Genomic DNA, 22,298 nt, shown 5'->3' with positions numbered 1-22,298 from the left:
GTTAAGCGAGGTGTCTTCCATGTGCCGCATTTTGTACCCCCTGACTGTCAGCAGCTACTCAGGGGGATGATAGAAGTTAATCCTGAAAAAAGAATGACAGTGAGTTATATATGACATATTAAATTTAATAATATATCATATTATGTATTTTGTATAATCAAATGTATAAAAAACCCATTTAATTCCTTTTACTGGTTCTTCTCAGGTATTTTATTTTCCAAACCAACAGTAGTCATTTTTATGTTGACTGTCAATAAGTAAATGTAATGCATATATCTATATTATTTATTTATCTCATGTCCTTCACCCAAAGGTTGTCTGGAAGAGATCGCTCTTTTAGTGATAAGACCGCCTTTTGTACCAAATAGTTTTCGTTTCTTTTGTGTTTGTGTTTAAAATGGTTCTGTAACTCTTTTGGTGTACAATAAAGCATATTCTATTCTATATGGAATAAAAAAATTAGAAATAAATGTACAGTTAGCATAAAAAAAATCATTTAAATATATATTTCAGTTAGCAGACATAACCCGGCATCCATGGGTGACTGCTGGTGGCCGGGGGGAGTTAGAACAGGAACTTCCGATGATGGAGGTGGTTCAGACTAGAGTACTGCCGTCAGCAGAAGCCATTGACCCGGATGTTCTGCAGGCCATATGCAGTCTCGGCTGTTTTAAACATAGGGATAAACTAATACAGGATCTTCTAAGTCCACAGTAAGTCATAGCATATTTTTTACTGAAAAGTCACTATATTAGTGACAATTGTTTAGATGTTTGATTGACTACCTTTGATTTTGGTATAGAAATCAAAATGCTTGGTTAATATGTTTGAGAAATGAATTGTTTTGCTTACGGAATGTATAATTGCTTATGAGGTGTTACGTAGAAGGAATCATTACTTGCTATTTACACGTAAGTATGCTGTGATTTCTGGATAGGAGGGTACAAACATGGGAGAATCTAGTGATTAAAAAAAATAATAACTTTTGAGTAGCCTAGAGGTTAAACCTTCAGGCATTAATTGCGCATTTTGTTCTAATTACACTATTGTGCTTAATAAAGTTTTAAATGTCACTCAGACAATTGTGCTGTAAGCGGTGTGGTCGTGTCTAAGGGTCTCGTGTCGTTCCGCAGCCACAACACGGAGAAGGTGATCTACTTCCTGCTGCTGGAGCGCAAGCGGCGCCGGCCCGCGCGGGACGACGAGCCGCGCCCCGCCGCGCCCGCCGCGCCGCTCGACCCGCCGCGCAAGCGCCTCGACACCTGCCGGGTACGGACAGACCCTCCCCCCCCCGTCATATTCGCTCATTCAAGACAATGTTTCTCAAAGTTTTGTATATGTACTTACAGTAACAGCCTGTTAATGTCCCACTGCTGGACTAAGGCCTCCTGTCCCTTTTTGAGGATAAGGTTTGGAGCTTATTCCACCACGCTGCTCCAGTGCGGCTTGGTAGAATACACATGTGGCAGAATTTCAATGAAATTAGACACATGCAGGTTTCCTCACGATGTTTTCCTTCACCGTCAAGCACGAGACGAATTATAAACACATATTAAGTACATGAATATTCAGTGGTGCTTGTCCGGGCTTGAACCCACGATCATCGGTTAAGATTCACGCGTTGTTACCACTGGGCCATCTCATCATACTACTTACAGGTAAACGGCCAATCGGCGCATTTTGGTCAAATAAGCGAGGGATCACCGATCACGCCGAGACGATCACAGTTCAGGTAAACATATCACCAATGATACGTCTTTGAGAAATACTTAAATTTTAAAATCATATTTAGCTTCCGATACTCAAAACTTCAGAAACGAATAAATTTTTTTAAAGTAATATAATTTGCTACACAATAATATAAGCTCCACCGCACAATTAAAAAAATAAATAAGAGAAATGACGAGCCGATTGGCCTGGTTGGTAGATACTTGCCTTTCACGCTGATGGTTGTGGGTTCGATTCCCACCCACAGAACAGACATCTGTGTTCATGAACATGTCTCAACAAAAGAAATGTCAAAGAAAAGTAGTATATGTAGTATATCAGTTGTCTGGTTTCCATAGTACAAGCCCTGCTTAATTTTGGATCAGATGGCCGTGTGTGAATAATGTCCCGGGGTATTATTATTAAAAGATATATATATTTCTATGTATTATCATTTGTTGATATTATGATGCTTTTACTGGAGTCTATATACTTATGGGAAAGTTTTGCTACATAAAATATTAAAATAACATTCTCATATATAGACTTATAAACAAATAATAATCTTCAATTTAAAAAATGTATTTCATAAAATAAAACCAATAACAGACTTCAATTGCTTACACATATTTTCAAATTTGTAAATATAATAAAAAAGTCCCCCCCTTTTTTGTGGAAATGGAATTAAGGATGTATGTAATAGTACACGTTTATGCTGGAAGTATAACGATTACTCATTTACGGTGTAATGATCGGAATCCAACCTGCGACTTTACAATGAATTGTTAAATATATCAAATCATTTGCATTCAAGTAGTGATATTAAAATGTGCGCAATGAGAGCAGGTTTGGTCGTAGCAGGTCCGCGTCGGGGCGCCGGAGTGAGGGGCGAAGCTCCCCGCAGCTGTCAGCAAGCCCGCCAGGTCAGTGTCACTCCATCCATATAACCCATTAGTCTAAAATTAAAATTTAATTTTAATTAAACGAAGCGATTGTATGTAATGAAAATAAATTATATTTAATTACTATAATAATTTGCTATTAAAACTATAATAATTCGAGTTTAGTAATTAAAAACACTGCTACCAAAATGTAGGAGTAAAGATAAATAAACCTTGGATTTACATATTCCTTATACTGGTGGTAGGGCTTTGTGCAAGCTCGTCTGGGTAGGTACCACCCACTCATCAGATATTCTACCGCAAAACAGCAGTACTTCGTATTGTTGTGTTCCGGTTTGAAGGGTGAGTGAGCCAGGGAACTACAGGCACAAGGGACATAACATCTTAGCTTCCAAGGTTGGTGGCGCATTGGCGATGTAAGCGATGGTTAACATTTCTTACAATGCCTATATCTATGGGCGTTGGTGATCACTTACCTTCAAGTGGTCCAATTGCTCGTCCGCCTTTCTATTCTAAAAAAAAATATTCCATCCGTTTAAATATTAGTTTAGTTTTGCTATATTAACACTACAAACAGTTCTTGATTAATATATCGTTATTTATAATACAAAACTATTCCATTTAACCACTTAAAATCACTTTAATTTTACTTTCAAATTTCCTATAACAACAACCCTGACTTTTGAAACGCCATTTTTTCACTAAATCTCGACCAAAGATGTTAGTTTTTATCATTTCAATGTCGAAGCCGTTTATTTCTCTTCACCCCTGCTATTGGAATAGGGCTTGATTGTTATCAGCAATTAAATTATTTACGCCCCAGTAATATCGGTCAAATGATAAATAAAACTATTCCATATTCCAATGCAAGTAAGAAATATGGTAAATAAACAACTGTGGCCTAGAATTGAGATGCCATTCGAAGTAGACTAGTAAGTAGAAAATTATTGTACAGTAACAGCCTGTGAATATCCCATTGCTGGACTAAGGCCTCCTCTCCCTTTTTGAGGAGAAGGTTTGGAGCTTATTCCACCACGCTGCTCCAATGCGGGTTGGTGGAATTCACATGTAGCAGAATTTCAGTGAAATTAGATACATGCAGGTTTCCTCGCGATTTTTTTTTCTTCACCGTATAGCACGAGATGAATTAAAATCGCAAATTAAGCACATGAAAATTCAGTGGTGTTTGCCCGGGTTTGAACCCATGATCATCGGTTATGATTCACGCGTTCTTACCACTGGACCATCTCGGCTATGAAAATGATTGAATGAGTGGGTTTATGAATGAACGATAAAGTATGGAACGATATATTTTATTGGTTTTAAACATTTATTTTATATTAATTTTAATAGATATGTATTATATGGATTGCAGAATAAAAATCGTAAATACAAAATCCGTTTCAATCACAGTCCGTTCAAACAAAGCCGGGTGGAAAAAAAAGCTTTTGATAATTCCGAATAATGTCATACAATTGTCTTGAAAAACAAATTTTTCGCTCTTGTATTATTTTCAAAACTATAAATTGAGAGTTGCCATGCACAAAACGAATATATTATTTGATATTTTAAAAATTTTATTACTTTAAAATTAAATATTTATTCGTTAAGTTACCATATATAATAATAAAGTATTTCTCGAATTGTAGGTTCAATATTTATTACTTATTTTAATTGTCAGTTCAACGAAAACAGCGTCTTGATTGTCAGCAAAACTGTTTTCGGAACTTTGGAAGTAAAATTAAATTGGATTGGAGTGGAATATTATTGTATTTCTAATGAATGTATAATATTTATTTATCTATTCCTATTGTGATTGGAATAGAATATAAATAAGTTCTTTTCATTGTTCTCGATTATAACTATTATTCCACACTATATACACCCAGAAACGAAAATCTTGACAGCGCGATTCAGGAATGTAACGTATTCAATCAGCGCCATCTATCGCCAGCAAGTTGTAACATACGCTATAATACAATTATTAATATTTATTTTTTTGTATAGGTCATACACCACATCGCGTGTCGTCTCTGGGCGGTACTCCGGCTACTCCTGGATCACCACTAGGTAAATTATTATAAAATAAGTTCTTATATGTCCCACCGCTGGGCTGGATGGATTAATTAATATATTATATTGTTAAGTGGCTGTAGTCCTATGATACTTACCTGTCTTAGCGAGTCCGGGTACATATCGAGGTATCCCCCATGTCCGTGTCTATATTTTTGACCTATAAGGTTACAGGAGACATCAAATAATTTCTCTGGTTCATTTACATTGTCGAAACTCGCCACTAGATGGCGCTGTAACACATAAACTTTCACTCGAGCGCGATAACGTGTACAGCGCTTTTCTTTTAATATATTACAATATTTTTTTTTATGAATTAACAAAATAATAAAAAAAAACGTTTAATTTTCAGCGTCACCGTCTGTTCGTGAACATCACCACCAGAGGGCGAACTCCACGGGACCAACTATTAGCCTAAATATCAGTAAGTATGAATTTATAATTGTGTACTGTGTACGATCTAAATAAAAGCCGAGATGACCCAGTGGTAAGAACGCGTGAATCTTAACCGATGATCGTGGGTTCAAACCTGGGCAGCACCACTGAATTTTCATGTGCTTAATTTGTGATTATAATTCATCTCGTGCTTTACGGTGAAGAAAAACATCGTGAGGAAACACGAATGTTTAAACCTGCTTCTCAAACGAGAGGTCTTCAGCAGTGGGACATTCACAGGCTGTTACGATACGATCTAAGTGAACGACTCGTTTCCTCCTGCGGCTTCGAACGTGATTAAGGGAGGTGGGAGTCTTAGGGTTACATACTCTTTGTCCTTTTCTGTACCCCTGACGTGTGTACAAAATTTCACGATAGTCAGTTGAGAGGTTAATACGTCAAAGTGTTACAAACAAACAAACACGCATTTATAATATTAGTAAGGATGTTTCCTAATTGATTGAATTTCCTAAAAGTCTGACGATGAGGTTGAAACTTTTGTTTTTTTTTTTCAATGTAATTAGTTTATAAAATTTGTATTTGAATAAAATTCTATATTTTTCGAATCATCATGTTAAAGGATTAATTTTAATATAAAGTTAAAGTTTCGAAATGTAGATTCTACTAAGAAGAACCGGTATGAAATTGGTTATTCAGTGGTTAGCTTATACAATTCTCGATACTGAGGTTCGTCGCTTCTGGCTTCGAACCCCAGGTCTGACAGTCATTTTCCGAACTTTCTCCTGCTGTGTCGATTTGTCCCCCCCCCCATATTGACGAGCCGGTTGGCGTGGTTGGTAGAACACTTGCCTTTCACGCTGAAGGTGGTGGGTTCGATTCTCACCCAGGACAGACATTTGTGTGCATGAACATGTCTGTTTGTCCTGAGTCTGGGTGTAATTATCTGTATAAGTATGTATTTACAAAAAAAAAAGTAGTATATGTAGTATATCAGTTGTCTGGTTTCCATAGCACAAGCTTTGTACAAGCTTAATTTGGGATCAGATGGCCGTGTGTGAAAAATGTCCCAGGATATATTATTATATTATATATATAAGACTTTTTCAGACTTTTTGTTATTTTTTTTATTTACAGGTGGAGAACCCGGTGAAGCAGTCATAATTATAAACGAATCGCCAATGATGGGGTCCTCTGTGGCTGTCCGACCTCATAGCCCTTCGCAATCACATAGAGGTAAGTCTATATATATAACTGCACACTTTTTTTTTTTTTTAATTATTAAAATCGAAGGAGAAACGATAAACAAACCATAGATTTACATATTCTATGGGATTTGCTAAAAGCTCTTTTGTATTATACACTACAAACGGTTCTTGACTAATATATCTTTATTTATAAATAGCAAATCCCGACTATGTTGAATTCAGTTTGTGCCGAAAATCCTCTATTTTTTTTTATTTTTTTTATAGAATAGGAAGGTGGACGAGCATATGGGCCACCTGATGGTAAGTGGTCACCAAACGCCCTTAGACATTGGCATTGTAAGAAATGTCAACCATCGCTTATAGCCAATGCGCCACCAACCTTGGGAACTAAGATTTTATGTCCCTTGTACCTGTAATTACACTGGCTCACTCACCCTTCAAATCACTTTTAATATGTGACGTACTATTGTCTATTTGTAGATATAAAATATTTAAATTATTAGGTAGCAGTGGTAGCCTAAAGATGGGTTGGGTTTTGGTAACTCGCAAATAGGCATACTGAATTAAAAAGAGGCGGTTATTCCGAAGTCACAGACAGACACTTCAATTTTATATAAATGTATAGATAAATTATCCACCAAACTATTTATAATCACTAAAATTTTACAACTAAAGTTCCGTTAACGATTTCATCGATATTGAAAACTCAATTTTTTTTTTCACAAATGTACAATAAGTACCACAGATTATTTAAAATCTCTACGATATAATGTCAACTCGTGGTCAAAATTGTTTATTCATCTTAATTCTTCCTGTGATTGGAATAATCTTCTTTATTAAGAAAGGTAATTTATACTTGATATATATAGAGACGTTTTTTTTTGTAATGCATAACTGAACTAAACCAATATACATAAAACTTATGCTATATGCTTTAATATATAATATTGTTATATAACTAGCTGTGCTTCGCAGTTTGCTCGAATTCAAAATAGATGATTGACGTGACAAGTGTGAATTTCATGTTCTTATATATTATATAGGCAAAAATTTATATGAAATGTAAAATGTTTTTTTTTTAATTTGTTTTCAGTGCGAGAGAGGTCATCGCTCCCAGGACCTGGGACGACCCAAGCTCCCGTTCAGACGTCTCTATTCCCTAATCTGGGCACTATACCATGTGAGAATTTTTTTTTATGGTTAAAACAGAATATCGGTAATCAAGGTTGGTGGCGCATTGGCTATAAGCGATGGTTGACATTTCTTGCAATGCCAATGTCTAAGGGCGTTTGGTGACCACTTACCATCAGGTGCCCCATATGCTCGTCCACCTTCCTATTCTATAAAAAAAAAATCTCAATCGTTTTTTCATAAAAAGGGTGGCTGTATGTACCACTTGATGGTAAATCATTACTACCCATAGACATTGGCGCTGTAAAAATTATTAACCATTCCTTAAATCGCCAAAGCGCCATAAACCTTGGGAACTAAGACGTTATGTCCCTTGTGCCTGTTATTACACTGGCTCACTCACTCTTCAAAACGAACCACAACAATACCAAATACTGCTGTTTTAATGTACAATGTATGATGAGTTGATGGCACCCAGACGGGCTTCCTAAACCCTACTACCAAATTAATAGAATGAATATAGTATTAATTTTCCGAAATTCCATTCCATACTGGCTCGTAATGGAGTATACTGCAGTATACGACATAGTACTATAATGTTCTGTGGCTAACACTATAGTACAATGGCGTACAGTACAGTACCGCGGCGTGCCGTAGCGCACAGTACAGTACGCTACAGTACCGCGGCGTGCCGTAGCGCACAGTACAGCGGCGTGCCGTAGCGCACAGTACAGTACGCTACAGTACCGCGGCGTGCCGTAGCGCACAGTACAGTACGCTACAGTATCGCGGCGTGCCGTAGCGCACAGTACAGTACGCTACAGTATCGCGGCGTGCCGTAGCGCACAGTACAGTACGCTACAGTACCGCGGCGTGCCGTAGCGCACAGTACAGTACGCTACAGTACCGCGGCGTGCCGTAGCGCACAGTACAGTACGCTACAGTACCGCGGCGTGCCGTAGCGCACAGTACAGTACGCTACAGTATCGCGGCGTGCGGTAGCGCACAGTACAGTACGCTACAGTACCGCGGCGTGCCGTAGCGCACAGTACAGTACGCTACAGTACCGCGGCGTGCCGTAGCGCACAGTACAGTACGCTACAGTACCGCGGCGTGCCGTAGCGCACAGTACAGTACGCTACAGTACCGCGGCGTGCCGTAGCGCACAGTACGGCGCAGTACAGTGAGTCCGTGTTAGCGCCGGCGGGGGGCGCGGCGGCGCCCTGGCGCGCGCGGCTGGCCACCATCAAGAACTCGTTCCTGGGCTCGCCGAGGTTCCACCGGAGGAAAATGCAGAGTGAGTCATTAACAATCCAATACTAAATGCCAATAAAAAAACACTTTTCTGGTTTTAACAATATAAAGTAAATTCGAAAAATACCACTATGGTTTATGCATTCATTCTCATGACTTACTTACTCAGTTAATTTTTTTTTATTATTTCCGTATGACACATTTTTACTAATAAACCTGATTCGAGATCATTCGAAAACAACTGTAAAGCACACAGAAGCTTTTTGTATAGTCTACTTATTTTCTCTCTTTTATGGTTGACATATATCTTTCAAATACTCACCATTAAACGCAGGTGAAACGGTCTCTGTGAATCGTAGCAAGGCATCTAAAGGCGGTAGTGTGGTACCAACGGAAATACAATCATGATATTATTTCAACAAACAATCTTACTATTTTAATGTCAATAATCTATTTTTGTTTTTTTTACGTTTCCATCGATACTAATCTAGACAAAAATAATTCCAGCGTCGTCCGAAGAAGTCCACCTCACGCCGGAATCGTCTCCGGAGCTAACGAAGCGTTCCTGGTTCGGTTCCCTGTTGCTGTCAGCGGATAAAGAGGAGACGTTCACGGCTCTCGTCAAGGGGAAACCCCTGGCAACTGTCAAGGCTGATTTGATACATGCTTTTTTAAGTGTAAGTATGTCTTTTAGTATTAAAAAGTAACAGTAACAGCCTGTTAAAGTCCCACTGCTGGGCTAAGGCCTCCTCTCCATTTTGACGAGAAGGTTTGGAGCTTATTCCACCACGCTGCTCCAATGCGGGTTGGTGGAATACACATGTGGCAGAATTTCAATGAAGTTAGACACATGCAGGTTTCCTCACGATGTTTTCCTTTACCGTCAAGCACGAGTTGAATTATAAACACAAATTAAGCACTTGAAAATTCAGTAGTGCTTGTTCGAGTTTGAACCCACGATCATCGGTTAAGATTCACGCGTTCTAACCACTGGGCCATCTCGGCTTCTCTTAGTATTAGAACCGAAAATGTTTCTAGTAGATGCGTTGTTCATTGTGCCTGGTTCAGTTTAATTGCTAGTAAAATAAATGTCGGCGAAATTCTTATCGAAAGTAATATTATTATAAATATAGATTATGTATTACAGTGTTGCACTATAATAAAAATGTATTGTCATCGAAACTGAACCAACATGTAAAGCTTCACTTCGTAATATAACAGGAAGTGATTCTAATTCAGCTTGCAAGATTTGAGAAACTAACAAACAAATGTTGCAAGTTAAAAATAAAAATAAAACTCGAAGTCAGTAGTTTAAATTAATTTCTAAAATTTTACTAACTTAATAATTTATCCTTCTGACAACAAGTATTATTTTAAAAAGATAGAATGGGCCACCTAATTGATTACATATAAGCATTTGAGCTGAAGCTCCTCAAAAAGGGAGAGGAGGCCTGAGCCCAGCAGTGGGACATTAACAGGCTGTTACTGTTAAGCATTTGAGCTGTAAGAAATATTAACCGTTTCTTTCATCGCAAATGCGCCAACAACCCTGCGATCTAAGATGTTATGTCCCTTGCTAGTTACATTGGCTCATTCGTACCACAATACCAAGTTTTGTTTGGCGGTAGAATATCCGATGAGTGGGTGGTTCCTAAACTAGGTGACTGACGCCCCCCGTGCAGTTTTAATACTGTTATAATACGTGACAATTAGAAAGCGCCTTTAAAAGTATATTCGAATAAATAATATTTTGTTTATTTCATTTAGTTGTATACGAGCATATGGCCACCTGATGGTAAGTGGTCATCAACGCTCATAGACATTGACGTTGTAAGAAATGTTAACCATCGCTTACATCGCAAATGCGCGACCAACTTTGGGAACTAAGATGTTATGTCTCTTGTGCCTATAATTACACTGGCTCACTCACCCTTCAAACCGGAACACAACAATACCAAGTACTGCTGTTTTGCGATAGAATATCTGATGAGTGGGTGGTACCTACCCAGACGAGCTTGCTCAAAGCCCTACCACCAGTAAAATCAGCATCAAAGTGTATATGATGCATTTCAGATAGCGGAGCTCTCTCATAGCGTTCTCAGTCCGATGTCGTTTCGAGTCGAGTACAAGCGCGGCTCGAACGCACCGGCCATGTTCCAAAGGCACGTTAGATTTCAGGTAAGCGTGTTATTTTTTTTTTTGCTTTGATAAGCAAAGGTCATTTGATATATGTTATAATTTTTTTTTTGCTCGGTTTTTAAATAGAAAAGAAATGTGCTTATTAAAGCATTTCGATTAATATGAATTGAACTAGAGATTTATTTGAATGGATTATGATATTTACTTGTAGTTGGTCTAGTGGCTTGATGTAAGGCCGCAGACCCGGAGGTCCTGGGTTCAATTCCCAGGTCGGGCAATAAAAAGTTATTGGGTTTTTCTGTCAGAAATTTCTCAGTAGCAGCCCGGAGTCTGGAAGTTGGAAGTGTGTACACTCCCATGCCTCGGAAAGCACGTAAAGCCGTTGGTCCTGCGCCTGAACTCTTTCCGGTCGTTTCGGAATGCCGTCCCATTGGATTATGATATTTACGGAATGGAAAGTGCACCTGTGTTTGCGCACACGCTTGTGCTCTATAATATCTCCTGCGCAGTTGGCTAACTTCTCTTGAGATTGGCCGCCGTGGCCGTAATCGGTCTGGAGGACATTATTATTTTTATGTTTAGTATGTATGCTATCCTGTAACAGTAATAGACTCTTTGAATACCTTTACATGTAGTAAAAAATTAAATATGACTCATATTTCATCTGCTTACTACTTTTCTTTGCTTCGATTCATAATGTAATAACTGATCCTTTCCTATAATTAAATGTCAACGTACAAAAGAATTTTTTAAGTAAATACGCTCCATCGCTTTTCCAGGTCGATATATCAACAATAACCAAAGCTCCAGGTGAAAATGGAAAGGAATATTTGTATGCTATAACGTTTACGTTACTATCAGGTGAGCTTTTTAGAATATTTTTTTAGTTTATATGGAATGGAGACGAGCCGGTTGGCGTGGTTAATAGATACTTGCTGCCGAAGGTTGTGGGTTCGATTCCCACCCAGGACAGACATTTGTGTGCATGAACATTTCTGTTTGTCCTGAGTCCGAGTGTAATTATCTATATAAGTATGTATTTACAAAAGAAAAGTTGTATATGTAGTATATCAGTTGTCTGGTTTTCATAGTACAAGCTCTGCTTAATTTGGGATCAGATGACCGTGTGTGAAAAATGTCCCAGGATATTATTTATTATTATATGGAAAAACTTGAGAATCGCGCCAACGTTTGGTTCGCCAGTATACATATAGTGTATCGACTTTTAAAATGTAGAGTTAGAATTTTTGGATCGTTTCTTTCTATTTCAGTACAATTTAATGGTAACGATTCAACTGGACATAGTTCTCTGGATCGTTGAGTGTTATTAAGGGATCATGTTCAGTCCCGGATTTATGACGAGGGGCCTCAATCATGCTCCGAAATGACAGGTCCCTTACGTGTAAAATGACCAAGAGCCTTTGATATCTAGCCCGGGCCTGATCATATTTTCATACTTTAGGCGTAAAATTATTCCTGAGGAATGACGTAGCATTTTGGGTTGAATTTCGCAAAATCAATTTCTATCATCTAGCGTTTATTAACTTTTAGTATTTAGGGAATGAAAGAAGATGTCCAATTTCTGTATGGGCGTTTGCATATGTATCGAAGTTAGTGTACACCAATGAGTTTTGATATTTTATATTCGTGAATAATGGCACATTCAATTTCTATAAATAAAAACCTCAACGAACTTGGCAGTACAACAGGCTAGACGTAAACAGTTTCGTAATTTTAATTAAACCTTTAATCAGATCGCTGGCAATAAGTTTATTGATGATGATTTTGCTATTAAAAAACTTAAGGCGTTTTAAAATAGCGACCATTTGTGAATTATTAGTTAACTGATGTGGTTTTTAGTTATAGGAAAACACAAATTAAAACAAAAGAGTATGAATAAATATTCATTTAATATATCAAGCATAGATATAGGTATATTATTTTGCAATTGTGATTGAGGCTTTCAAGAAATATAATAATAATAATAATTCTTTTAATATATATTTAAAAAATAAAAATTGAGATGATTAGTACACCTCCTTACCGCTTTATTTATTTATTTCATGTCCTTCACCCAAAGGTTGTCTGGAAGAGATCGCTCTTTTAGCGATAAGACCGCCTTTTGTTCAAAATAGTTTTCGTTTTTTTTGTGTTTGTGTTTAAAATGGTTCTGTAACTCTTTTGGTGTACAATTAAGCATATTCTATTCTATTCTACCTTATGTTAAATTATTTTAGTATTCTTTAATTGTTATTAATATGTTGTGAAAGAATCATACTGGACCTTGTATATCGTTTTTGTATCCGTCCGTTGAGATAAACGCAAAAACACAAACACAGTACGCAATCAAGAATCTGCAATGACATATCATTGACATTTGACAAGACTTTGTAAGTAAAATCAAACAAGTAAACGCGTTCCATTTTAAGTATTACTTTATTTTTTTATTTTTTATTATTTAAAAAAAAAACTGTCTTACCTCTTATGAAAATACACAATTATATACAAAATAATACATTTATCAAAAGATAATTTTATTAAATGCAACAAATACCACTGAAGACAGTTTCGTATTAATAAAACGTTCCTAATAAGAGTATTTGTCGTTCACAAACTTGTCCCCGAGTAGTATGCATGGTCTAGAACGTACATTATTATATTTATCTTTCTCTGTGCAACAAAAGAGATGGACTCTTTTGTTCCATCTCCATCTCTTTCATTACTTAATATTTTAAAATAAAAACATAAGTTCAGAAGTTAAAAACTACATAGTAATTAATTTTTTCAATTCATATTATATGTTTGTGTGTATACATGGAATGTACTATTTTGGCCTCCTCATTTAATAGTGTTGCATCGTTATAGTGCAGCATAGATACAGTTTTACAGATCATAACAAATGTATTATGTCACAAGTTTTATTTCTTACTAAATTTCATATAATAAAGGCATTTAAAAAGTCCGAATTGACTAATAGTTATTAAAAATTTATTGTTTTGTAGAAATTTGGTCGTCGGTAAAAATATGATCCTTGATGTCATTAATTAAAACAATGAACAAGTTCGGGTCTAGATGAGAACCCTGTGGTACTCCAGATGTAGGAAAATGATCAAACGATAAGAAAACGTTGCGTCTCTTGTGACCCGTTGAGACCATGACGATTAATGTATGCATGTTATGGACCGTTATGAATGATGATAAGTTACATCCGGTTCAGCACTGTCAATTGTCACACGTGATCAAATACAAGTTTCTGTTTTTGTAGGCAATATCCGTCGCTTCCGACGCGTGTGCGAGGTCGTGCAGTCAGCGGTGTGTCGCGCGCCCGGCGCCGCCAGACTGGCGCCGCCGCACCCGCCCGACCCGCGCCCCGCCCGCCGCGCACTGGCGCCGCACGGTAACACACGCACACACCGCGCACACCTACACACGACACGCACCACACGCACCCGCCCGACCCGCGCCCCGCCCGCCGCGCACTGGCGCCGCACGGTAACACACGCACACACCGCGCACGCCTACACACGACACGCACCACACGCACCCGCCCGACCCGCGCCCCGCCCGCCGCGCACTGGCGCCGCACGGTAACACACGCACACACCGCGCACGCCTACACACGACACGCACCACACGCACCCGCCCGACCCGCGCCCCGCCCGCCGCGCACTGGCGCCGCACGGTAACACACGCACACACCGCGCACACCTACACACGACACGCACCACACGCACCCGCCCGACCCGCGCCCCGCCCGCCGCGCACTGGCGCCGCACGGTAACACACGCACACACCGCGCACGCCTACACACGACACGCACCACACGCACCCGCCCGACCCGCGCCCCGCCCGCCGCGCACTGGCGCCGCACGGTAACACACGCACACACCGCGCACACCTACACACGACACGCACCACACGCACCCGCCCGACCCGCGCCCCGCCCGCCGCGCACTGGCGCCGCACGGTAACACACGCACACACCGCGCACACCTACACACGACACGCACCACACGCACCCGCCCGACCCGCGCCCCGCCCGCCGCGCACTGGCGCCGCACGGTAACACACGCACACACCGCGCACGCCTACACACGACACGCACCACACGCACCCGCCCGACCCGCGCCCCGCCCGCCGCGCACTGGCGCCGCACGGTAACACACGCACACACCGCGCACGCCTACACACGACACGCACCACACGCACCCGCCCGACCCGCGCCCCGCCCGCCGCGCACTGGCGCCGCACGGTAACACACGCACACACCGCGCACGCCTACACACGACACGCACCACACGCACCCGCCCGACCCGCGCCCCGCCCGCCGCGCACTGGCGCCGCACGGTAACACACGCACACACCGCGCACGCCTACACACGACACGCACCACACGCACCCGCCCGACCCGCGCCCCGCCCGCCGCGCACTGGCGCCGCACGGTAACACACGCACACACCGCGCACGCCTACACACGACACGCACCACACGCACCCGCCCGACCCGCGCCCCGCCCGCCGCGCACTGGCGCCGCACGGTAACACACGCACACACCGCGCACGCCTACACACGACACGCACCACACGCACCCGCCCGACCCGCGCCCCGCCCGCCGCGCACTGGCGCCGCACGGTAACACACGCACACACCGCGCACGCCTACACACGACACGCACCACACGCACCCGCCCGACCCGCGCCCCGCCCGCCGCGCACTGGCGCCGCACGGTAACACACGCACACACCGCGCACGCCTACACACGACACGCACCACACGCACCCGCCCGACCCGCGCCCCGCCCGCCGCGCACTGGCGCCGCACGGTAACACACGCACACACCGCGCACGCCTACACACGACACGCACCACACGCACCCGCCCGACCCGCGCCCCGCCCGCCGCGCACTGGCGCCGCACGGTAACACACGCACACACCGCGCACGCCTACACACGACACGCACCACACGCACCCGCCCGACCCGCGCCCCGCCCGCCGCGCACTGGCGCCGCACGGTAACACACGCACACACCGCGCACGCCTACACACGACACGCACCACACGCACCCGCCCGACCCGCGCCCCGCCCGCCGCGCACTGGCGCCGCACGGTAACACACGCACACACCGCGCACGCCTACACACGACACGCACCACACGCACCCGCCCGACCCGCGCCCCGCCCGCCGCGCACTGGCGCCGCACGGTAACACACGCACACACCGCGCACGCCTACACACGACACGCACCACACGCACCCGCCCGACCCGCGCCCCGCCCGCCGCGCACTGGCGCCGCACGGTAACACACGCACACACCGCGCACGCCTACACACGACACGCACCACACGCACCCCGCACACCTACACCAACGTTTCTTTCTACAATTACAACGTCGACCAAACTCCCCAGCAGCCGCGGAGATCCCGGACAGTCCCGAGACGCCGCACCAGCAATCCGACCACGACAGCGACTCGTCGGTCTTCGACGCCGTCAAGAGTCCGACGAGCCACACGTCCATCGACCAATTAGATCAGGTGATATTAATAATTATAAAATAAAAAAAAAACATATATAAACGACAAAAATAGTAAATGTTATTAGTTACGAAATTAATCTTATACATAGAAAAAAACAAACATTTAACACTAAACTATTTAAAAGATATTTTCATAACCTCGTATTCGAAAATTACGCACAATTTCGATATTTCCTTGTTCGCAGAAAGAGCAATATAAAAAAAAAATTAACGGCGAGAAATAAAAAAAAAAACAATTAGTGTCAGAAATGTCATAGTTATATGTTCAAAATCAATTTGAATTTGGAATTATAAGTTGAATGAAAGATCTTAAACTTAACACAACTCCACCGATCATAATGAAATGTTTAAATTAAAAGGAAGAGGACATATGGTACTTAATACCTGCCCTGCAAAGACCCCCCCTTCCCCTATCACGAAGGCGAAGACGCGAGCGTATGAAAAGAATCTAGCGTATGAATAGTTCAACATACTAAATAATCCAAGTACCTACAACAAGTTTTGAACTGGCTTCGTTTTTATTCCAGAATGGTAGCCACGCTTTAGGGTCCAGCTCATCAGTGACCAGCGGTTCCAGCGGATATAAAGTAAGTGATAACTTAACATTTAACGAACAGTGCGATTCAGTAAGGCAATTATTCTTCCGTGAAATGTCGACGATCGACTTGTATACTATTTTGATGCGTGTGTTCTTGTAATGTTATGTTTATTACGGTCAGAGTCGCATGTCACTTTCTGACAATTGATTTTATTTTTTGTATATACTAAATATACTAATGAACTAAGTAAATTATATTAACATATTAATTATATTGATTGAAATATTTAGACTGTACAAAGAATGGGAAAGAGAACCCAAACGATTTCATATTAAAGTCACTTCAATCGTTTCGCCAATAATTGCCACCCTAAATCACAGTCAATAGAAGGGGGGGGGGGGATGTTAGGAGTATAACGAAGCAATATCGGTGTAATCGCAAGTGGACAACACAATACGCATACAATCAGTCTTGGGATTGCAGCAAGGCGTGCGCGGCCGGCGCGCCGCCGACCCAGCCTCCGCCTCCCTCGACCACGAGATCATGAGCTGCGGCCGCGACCTGCCCGGTGAGTGCGCACGCACACGAACACACACGCACACACACGCACACATGCACACGCACGCACACACACGCACGCACACACACACACGTCACATTCGGCCCGGTACTTAGGTAGCGTGTGGTATTTTGATGTACAACTCGGAGCACTCGGCTCCGATAGCCGATAATTAGACGTATTTCTTTGTATCCATGTTGTTCGTTCATTAATTGCTGAGTCTCTGCCTGTCTGAGACGATGTTGCTATATAGTTTTTAATAACTCGTTTGTCCCATGAATCGCATTATAATAATAATAATAATAATAATATCCTGGGACATTTTTCACACACGGCCATCTGATCCCAAATTAAGCCTTTACAAAGCTTGTGCTATGGAAACCGGACAACTGATATACTACATGTACTACTTTTCTTTTGTAAATACATACTTATATAGAAAATTACACCCGGACTCAGGACAAACAGACATGTTCGTGCACACAAATGTCTGTCCTGGGTGGGAATCGAACCCACAACCTTCGGCGTGAATAGGCAAGTATCTACCGACCACGCCAACCGGCTCGTCAAATTCGACTCATGGTTGTTGTTTAAATGTTATGACTGTTGTACGGACAGGGAAATTGATAAAATGCGGTGTATCATTGTTATTGAACTACGATAGACGAAAACGATAGCGAAATCGAACTCATACTTTTTATAATACATTCATCAATGAGTTTTATAGATAAGGAAAGCTGACAAATCATGTGTTCCGCAATTTTAACAGTCTTATATGCGTCTATCAGTTTGTTTATTATTAATTTATTATAAAATATAACATTTTAATGAACACTTCATATAATGGTCGTTTAACTGCTCTTTAAAATTGCGTCATCGCAAAAAGAAAGTTGGCAGCTGTGTGTCGTTTGTGTTGTCAAAACGTAATGATGACAAAGTTTCTGTAATTAACCGAAGTTGTCAACAAAAGTTAATATCATGTCGTGTAACATTTTTGTCGAGCCTTCCTCGATGAGTTAATTTTAATTATATTAATATTCTCGAAACAGGTACTCATACGAAGCGGTCGTCGTCCGAATGCCGAGAGACGACCTCCTCTCCCCGTCGAGGACTCGAATCCCGCGAAAGTTCAATCAAAGACGAACTCCGGAGAAACAACTCCCTCAGGGAGTCCCGCCGGGACTTTTCCCGGGATCCCCCCACATCCATCGCGTGAGATTTTGGATTTTGAGGGGTTGAAGCGTCTTTGTAGTGTTGAAGGTTGTCCAAAGGTGCTGAATCAATGTAACTTAATATAATAACTTCTGTTAGTATTTTGTCTTTATAAAAATATCCTTTCAATAATAATATCAATCTTTTCTAAATTGTAGTAAAAACGGTTAATAAATAAAAAAAGTTAAATGAAATAAAAAACTACATATATATATAATAAAATAATTTCTGCACCTTAGCAAAAACATTTAAATTATTTTTATTCATAACAAAATATATAAACGGCATTTTGTTTATAATATATTGTGTAAAATTGATGATTCATTTGTTTACAAAAAAAAAAGTTTCCTAATACTGCCACGATTCGTCCTTTTCCAATAAATAAATATCCATCCTTAATGTAATAGCTTTAGCAAAAAACCAAGTACTTAACTCACGAAATATTTAAAAAAAAAAAAAAGAAAAGTGACTTGATTGTTTGAATGACAGCTTTATATGTTCGATTAATTTACATACAGCAACACCTTTGACACGAAAAACGACGCGTTTAGTAAAATGTTTTTTATATAATACAAGTATATAAGTAGGCTTATATTTATGTGTTTGGAATGAAATACATACTGAAACCGGCCATATATTTAAAAAAAAAAAAAGTATATAAAACGCATGTACTGATTTATGCTATTTTAATTAGGGGCCTCAAATTAATGCAGTATTTTTGCAATTTATCAATGTATTTAAGAATAACCCGCGTCCTACTGCCGTTAAGTTAGCTTACGTGATAGTTGGTAAGTAAATAGTTTGCACTTTAGCTGGAAAACAAGTGCAACCGAAGGACACGAGTGTTGCCATATATAAAAAATATTAATATCAAAAAAGGTTTTAAATTAGTCATTTCTAAATATAATCCCAATTGTCTCCGGATTGCGTTTTCGATTACTTGAAATAATTGAATATATCGGATAAGGCAATTAAAATATCGATTCGATTAAAAACGTTATTTTTTAAATGTATTAAAAAAAAATGTGTCTAAATCGCTGTTGAATGTTTGAAGCGGTACCGGAAGTATTTTGTATATATATAATAATTAAAGCGGATATGCATGCGTTATATTCGACTAGTTCGAAATTTAAATATCAACTAATAGTACTATGAGCCAATTAAATTTAGTCAAATCAATGTCCAAATCACATAGTTTTTCAATCATATACACAATTTCAATGATAGTCATTTAAATATAGTAATTGTTGTAAGGTCGAGGCGAATTAAAATTTGTCAGCCATGATACAATTTAGACGAATGTATGAGAATTGTATAAAGCAAGCAAGCTATTATGTACCTTACGCTGTCGCTGTAAGAGTTAAAATTAATCGGCTACGTTTATGTTGTTAGTTTTTGCTACAAATTGTAATGTAATTTGCGACAGTAAACAAGTTTCATAGATTGTTTTACTCTGTGCTATTTTTTTTTTTTTTTTTTTGATAACTTACTAATGTTATAAACGCGAAAGTGAGTTTGTTTGTTCCGCTTTCACGCTTTAACTATTCAATCGGTTATAATGTCAGTTTGCATACACTTTGTCAGATGAACAGAATAGTAAATAAAATACATACATAAGGGTAACACCTCCCTTACATCTCACACGCGAGGAAATCCGTGAAAGTAAATATAAATCAAAATAACATAAAATTCACGCACTTTAATAAATTGAAAGCGATTAAAACTGCGAAGCGCAGCTGCTTACATAATATTATATATCTACTCCGAAACGTGCTGCATCCTTAGGTGTAAGTTTTATTAATATTGGCTTAGCATATTTTTTCAGTGAGGCAATACAAAAATGTCTTATTTATAGATATGACTATAATGAAACAAATATATAAAATAGTATATAAACCAATGTAGCAGTAATAATACAATGTTGGCGTCTTCAAATCCAGAGTAGACAGGTTTCTTATAGGCAAGCGTGCTACATCTTAGACCGTGTCGATGCTTAACATCAGGCAAGTCAACGGTCAAACGCTGGCCTATTAATAGTAAAAAAAAAAAAACAATTTGCATCAACTAAAGAAAAAAAATTTCATTCAAAAATACTTATTTATATATTTATTAAATTGCTTTGGTATATTTTTAATTTGTTGCAATATTCATTCGCACATTACATTACACTTTGTATGAAACGCAAATTGTTTCCGTGTAAATAATATATAGATAATTGTATGTAATTAGTAAACCGCGTGGATGATTGAATGCGCACATTAATTAAAATAATAATGGTTGTCTGTAAGAATCATGTTAAAAAAAAATATTTTTTTATGTACAGGCTCTGGGCTATATTTGCTTGAATTTGTACGAATACGACATGCCTTTGCAGGTTTTTGGCAAAAAAAAAAAAATAATTTTTTTTCTAAATACATCTTCACACAGATATAGCCCATAACTTTAATGTTAATATTTTTAATTAATAAAATTTCCTTAGATAGTACACGTATTATTGTATATTTTTTAAATATAATAATATGTAAATTTTCTTAGTTATTATTTTGTTATGAATTATAAAGGCAGAGTTTGCCGCAAAATTTGTGATGTTTATCTGATCGAATTAATGATTTCATTTATAACTAAATGTATTCTTAATTTAAATTTTACATTATTAGTGTTAATGTTACCATATATTTTTTTTTTTTGGCGGCAAAATTATAGGTCTGCTTATTTTATTTAAAAAAAAAACCTGTAAACCATTCCCATTGTCTTGATAAATCGTAAATTCATAATATTAAACACTTTCATCACATATCATAAATGCTTTTTGTATTAAGAGAAAATATGTAAAATGCTTGAAAATGTTAAAATTATAAATAAAAGTTGATAATGAATGGATGAATGAAATAGTACTATTCTCGTTTTTTTTTATATAATAGCAACATTTTTTTACATAGATAACTAAGTTTTGTCACACAGATCTGTCATGGCTTGAATAATAAATAATTCTTTATTATTATTATTTTAAATCTTTATTGGCATATTTATTGTTGCATAATTATGTTAAGTTTTTTTTTATCAAAATTGTAGACCGTATTGTCTATGGCTTTAAGAAATTCAAAACAATGCTTTTATTATTTGTAAAGGATGCCTTGATTCGAATGTTAAAAGGTTAATATATTTTAATCAAAGAGTGTAATTTTGTACTCGGTAATTGTTAAGGGCGAAAATGTTTTCATCTGGTCTTGCAATTGATGTTTAGGAGATATATAATCGATCTGTAAACAGAAACAATGATACGCATTTTTTTTTATTGTCATAATTACTTTATGGTTCTATATTTATTGTCTATGATATATATATTTAATCGAAAATATAAATTCGTAAACATCAATAAATCTCATTAATATATTTTGAAGTGTTCGTGAAATAATTTGTAATATATAATTACTGCTATTTTTATCGGTCTGCGAGTGTATATCTGTGTATGTATGTATGTGGCGTTGTGTTCGAGACCGGATCTTGTACATTATGATCTGCTGCGCTATACTGTATTTGCTTAAGAGATCATTGTTTAATATTAAAAAAAAAATGAAAAACTTATTTGTGTTTTTTTTTCATTGTACTTTTTTTTTTTTGTCTGAAAATTTTGATATATATATTTT

General features: G+C 39.3%; 1 protein-coding gene across 1 annotated transcript in view; it reads left to right on the top strand.

The window, feature by feature from the left end:
- LOC126778802 (serine/threonine-protein kinase BRSK2) overlaps positions 1 to 18,808 on the top strand; it is a 41,208-nt gene extending 22,400 nt beyond the window's left edge. Inside the window, exons 7-24 of the mRNA XM_050502479.1 lie at positions 1 to 99; positions 514 to 713; positions 1,134 to 1,269; positions 1,659 to 1,732; positions 2,569 to 2,630; positions 4,617 to 4,679; positions 5,035 to 5,106; positions 6,213 to 6,311; positions 7,377 to 7,463; positions 8,613 to 8,711; positions 9,176 to 9,345; positions 10,742 to 10,846; positions 11,587 to 11,668; positions 14,073 to 14,204; positions 16,215 to 16,339; positions 16,869 to 16,928; positions 17,364 to 17,448; positions 18,489 to 18,808. Of these exons, the coding sequence (XP_050358436.1) occupies positions 1 to 99; positions 514 to 713; positions 1,134 to 1,269; positions 1,659 to 1,732; positions 2,569 to 2,630; positions 4,617 to 4,679; positions 5,035 to 5,106; positions 6,213 to 6,311; positions 7,377 to 7,463; positions 8,613 to 8,711; positions 9,176 to 9,345; positions 10,742 to 10,846; positions 11,587 to 11,668; positions 14,073 to 14,204; positions 16,215 to 16,339; positions 16,869 to 16,928; positions 17,364 to 17,448; positions 18,489 to 18,655 (1,917 nt within the window). The 3' untranslated portion in view covers positions 18,656 to 18,808. The remainder of the gene's footprint in view (positions 100 to 513; positions 714 to 1,133; positions 1,270 to 1,658; positions 1,733 to 2,568; positions 2,631 to 4,616; positions 4,680 to 5,034; positions 5,107 to 6,212; positions 6,312 to 7,376; positions 7,464 to 8,612; positions 8,712 to 9,175; positions 9,346 to 10,741; positions 10,847 to 11,586; positions 11,669 to 14,072; positions 14,205 to 16,214; positions 16,340 to 16,868; positions 16,929 to 17,363; positions 17,449 to 18,488) is intronic.
- Positions 18,809 to 22,298: the final 3,490 nt, after the last annotated feature.

Source organism: Nymphalis io, chromosome 27 (genome assembly GCF_905147045.1).
Source record: "Nymphalis io chromosome 27, ilAglIoxx1.1, whole genome shotgun sequence".
Classification (NCBI taxonomy): Eukaryota; Metazoa; Arthropoda; class Insecta; order Lepidoptera; family Nymphalidae; genus Nymphalis; species Nymphalis io.
This window is presented reverse-complemented; position numbering and strand designations above follow the sequence as displayed.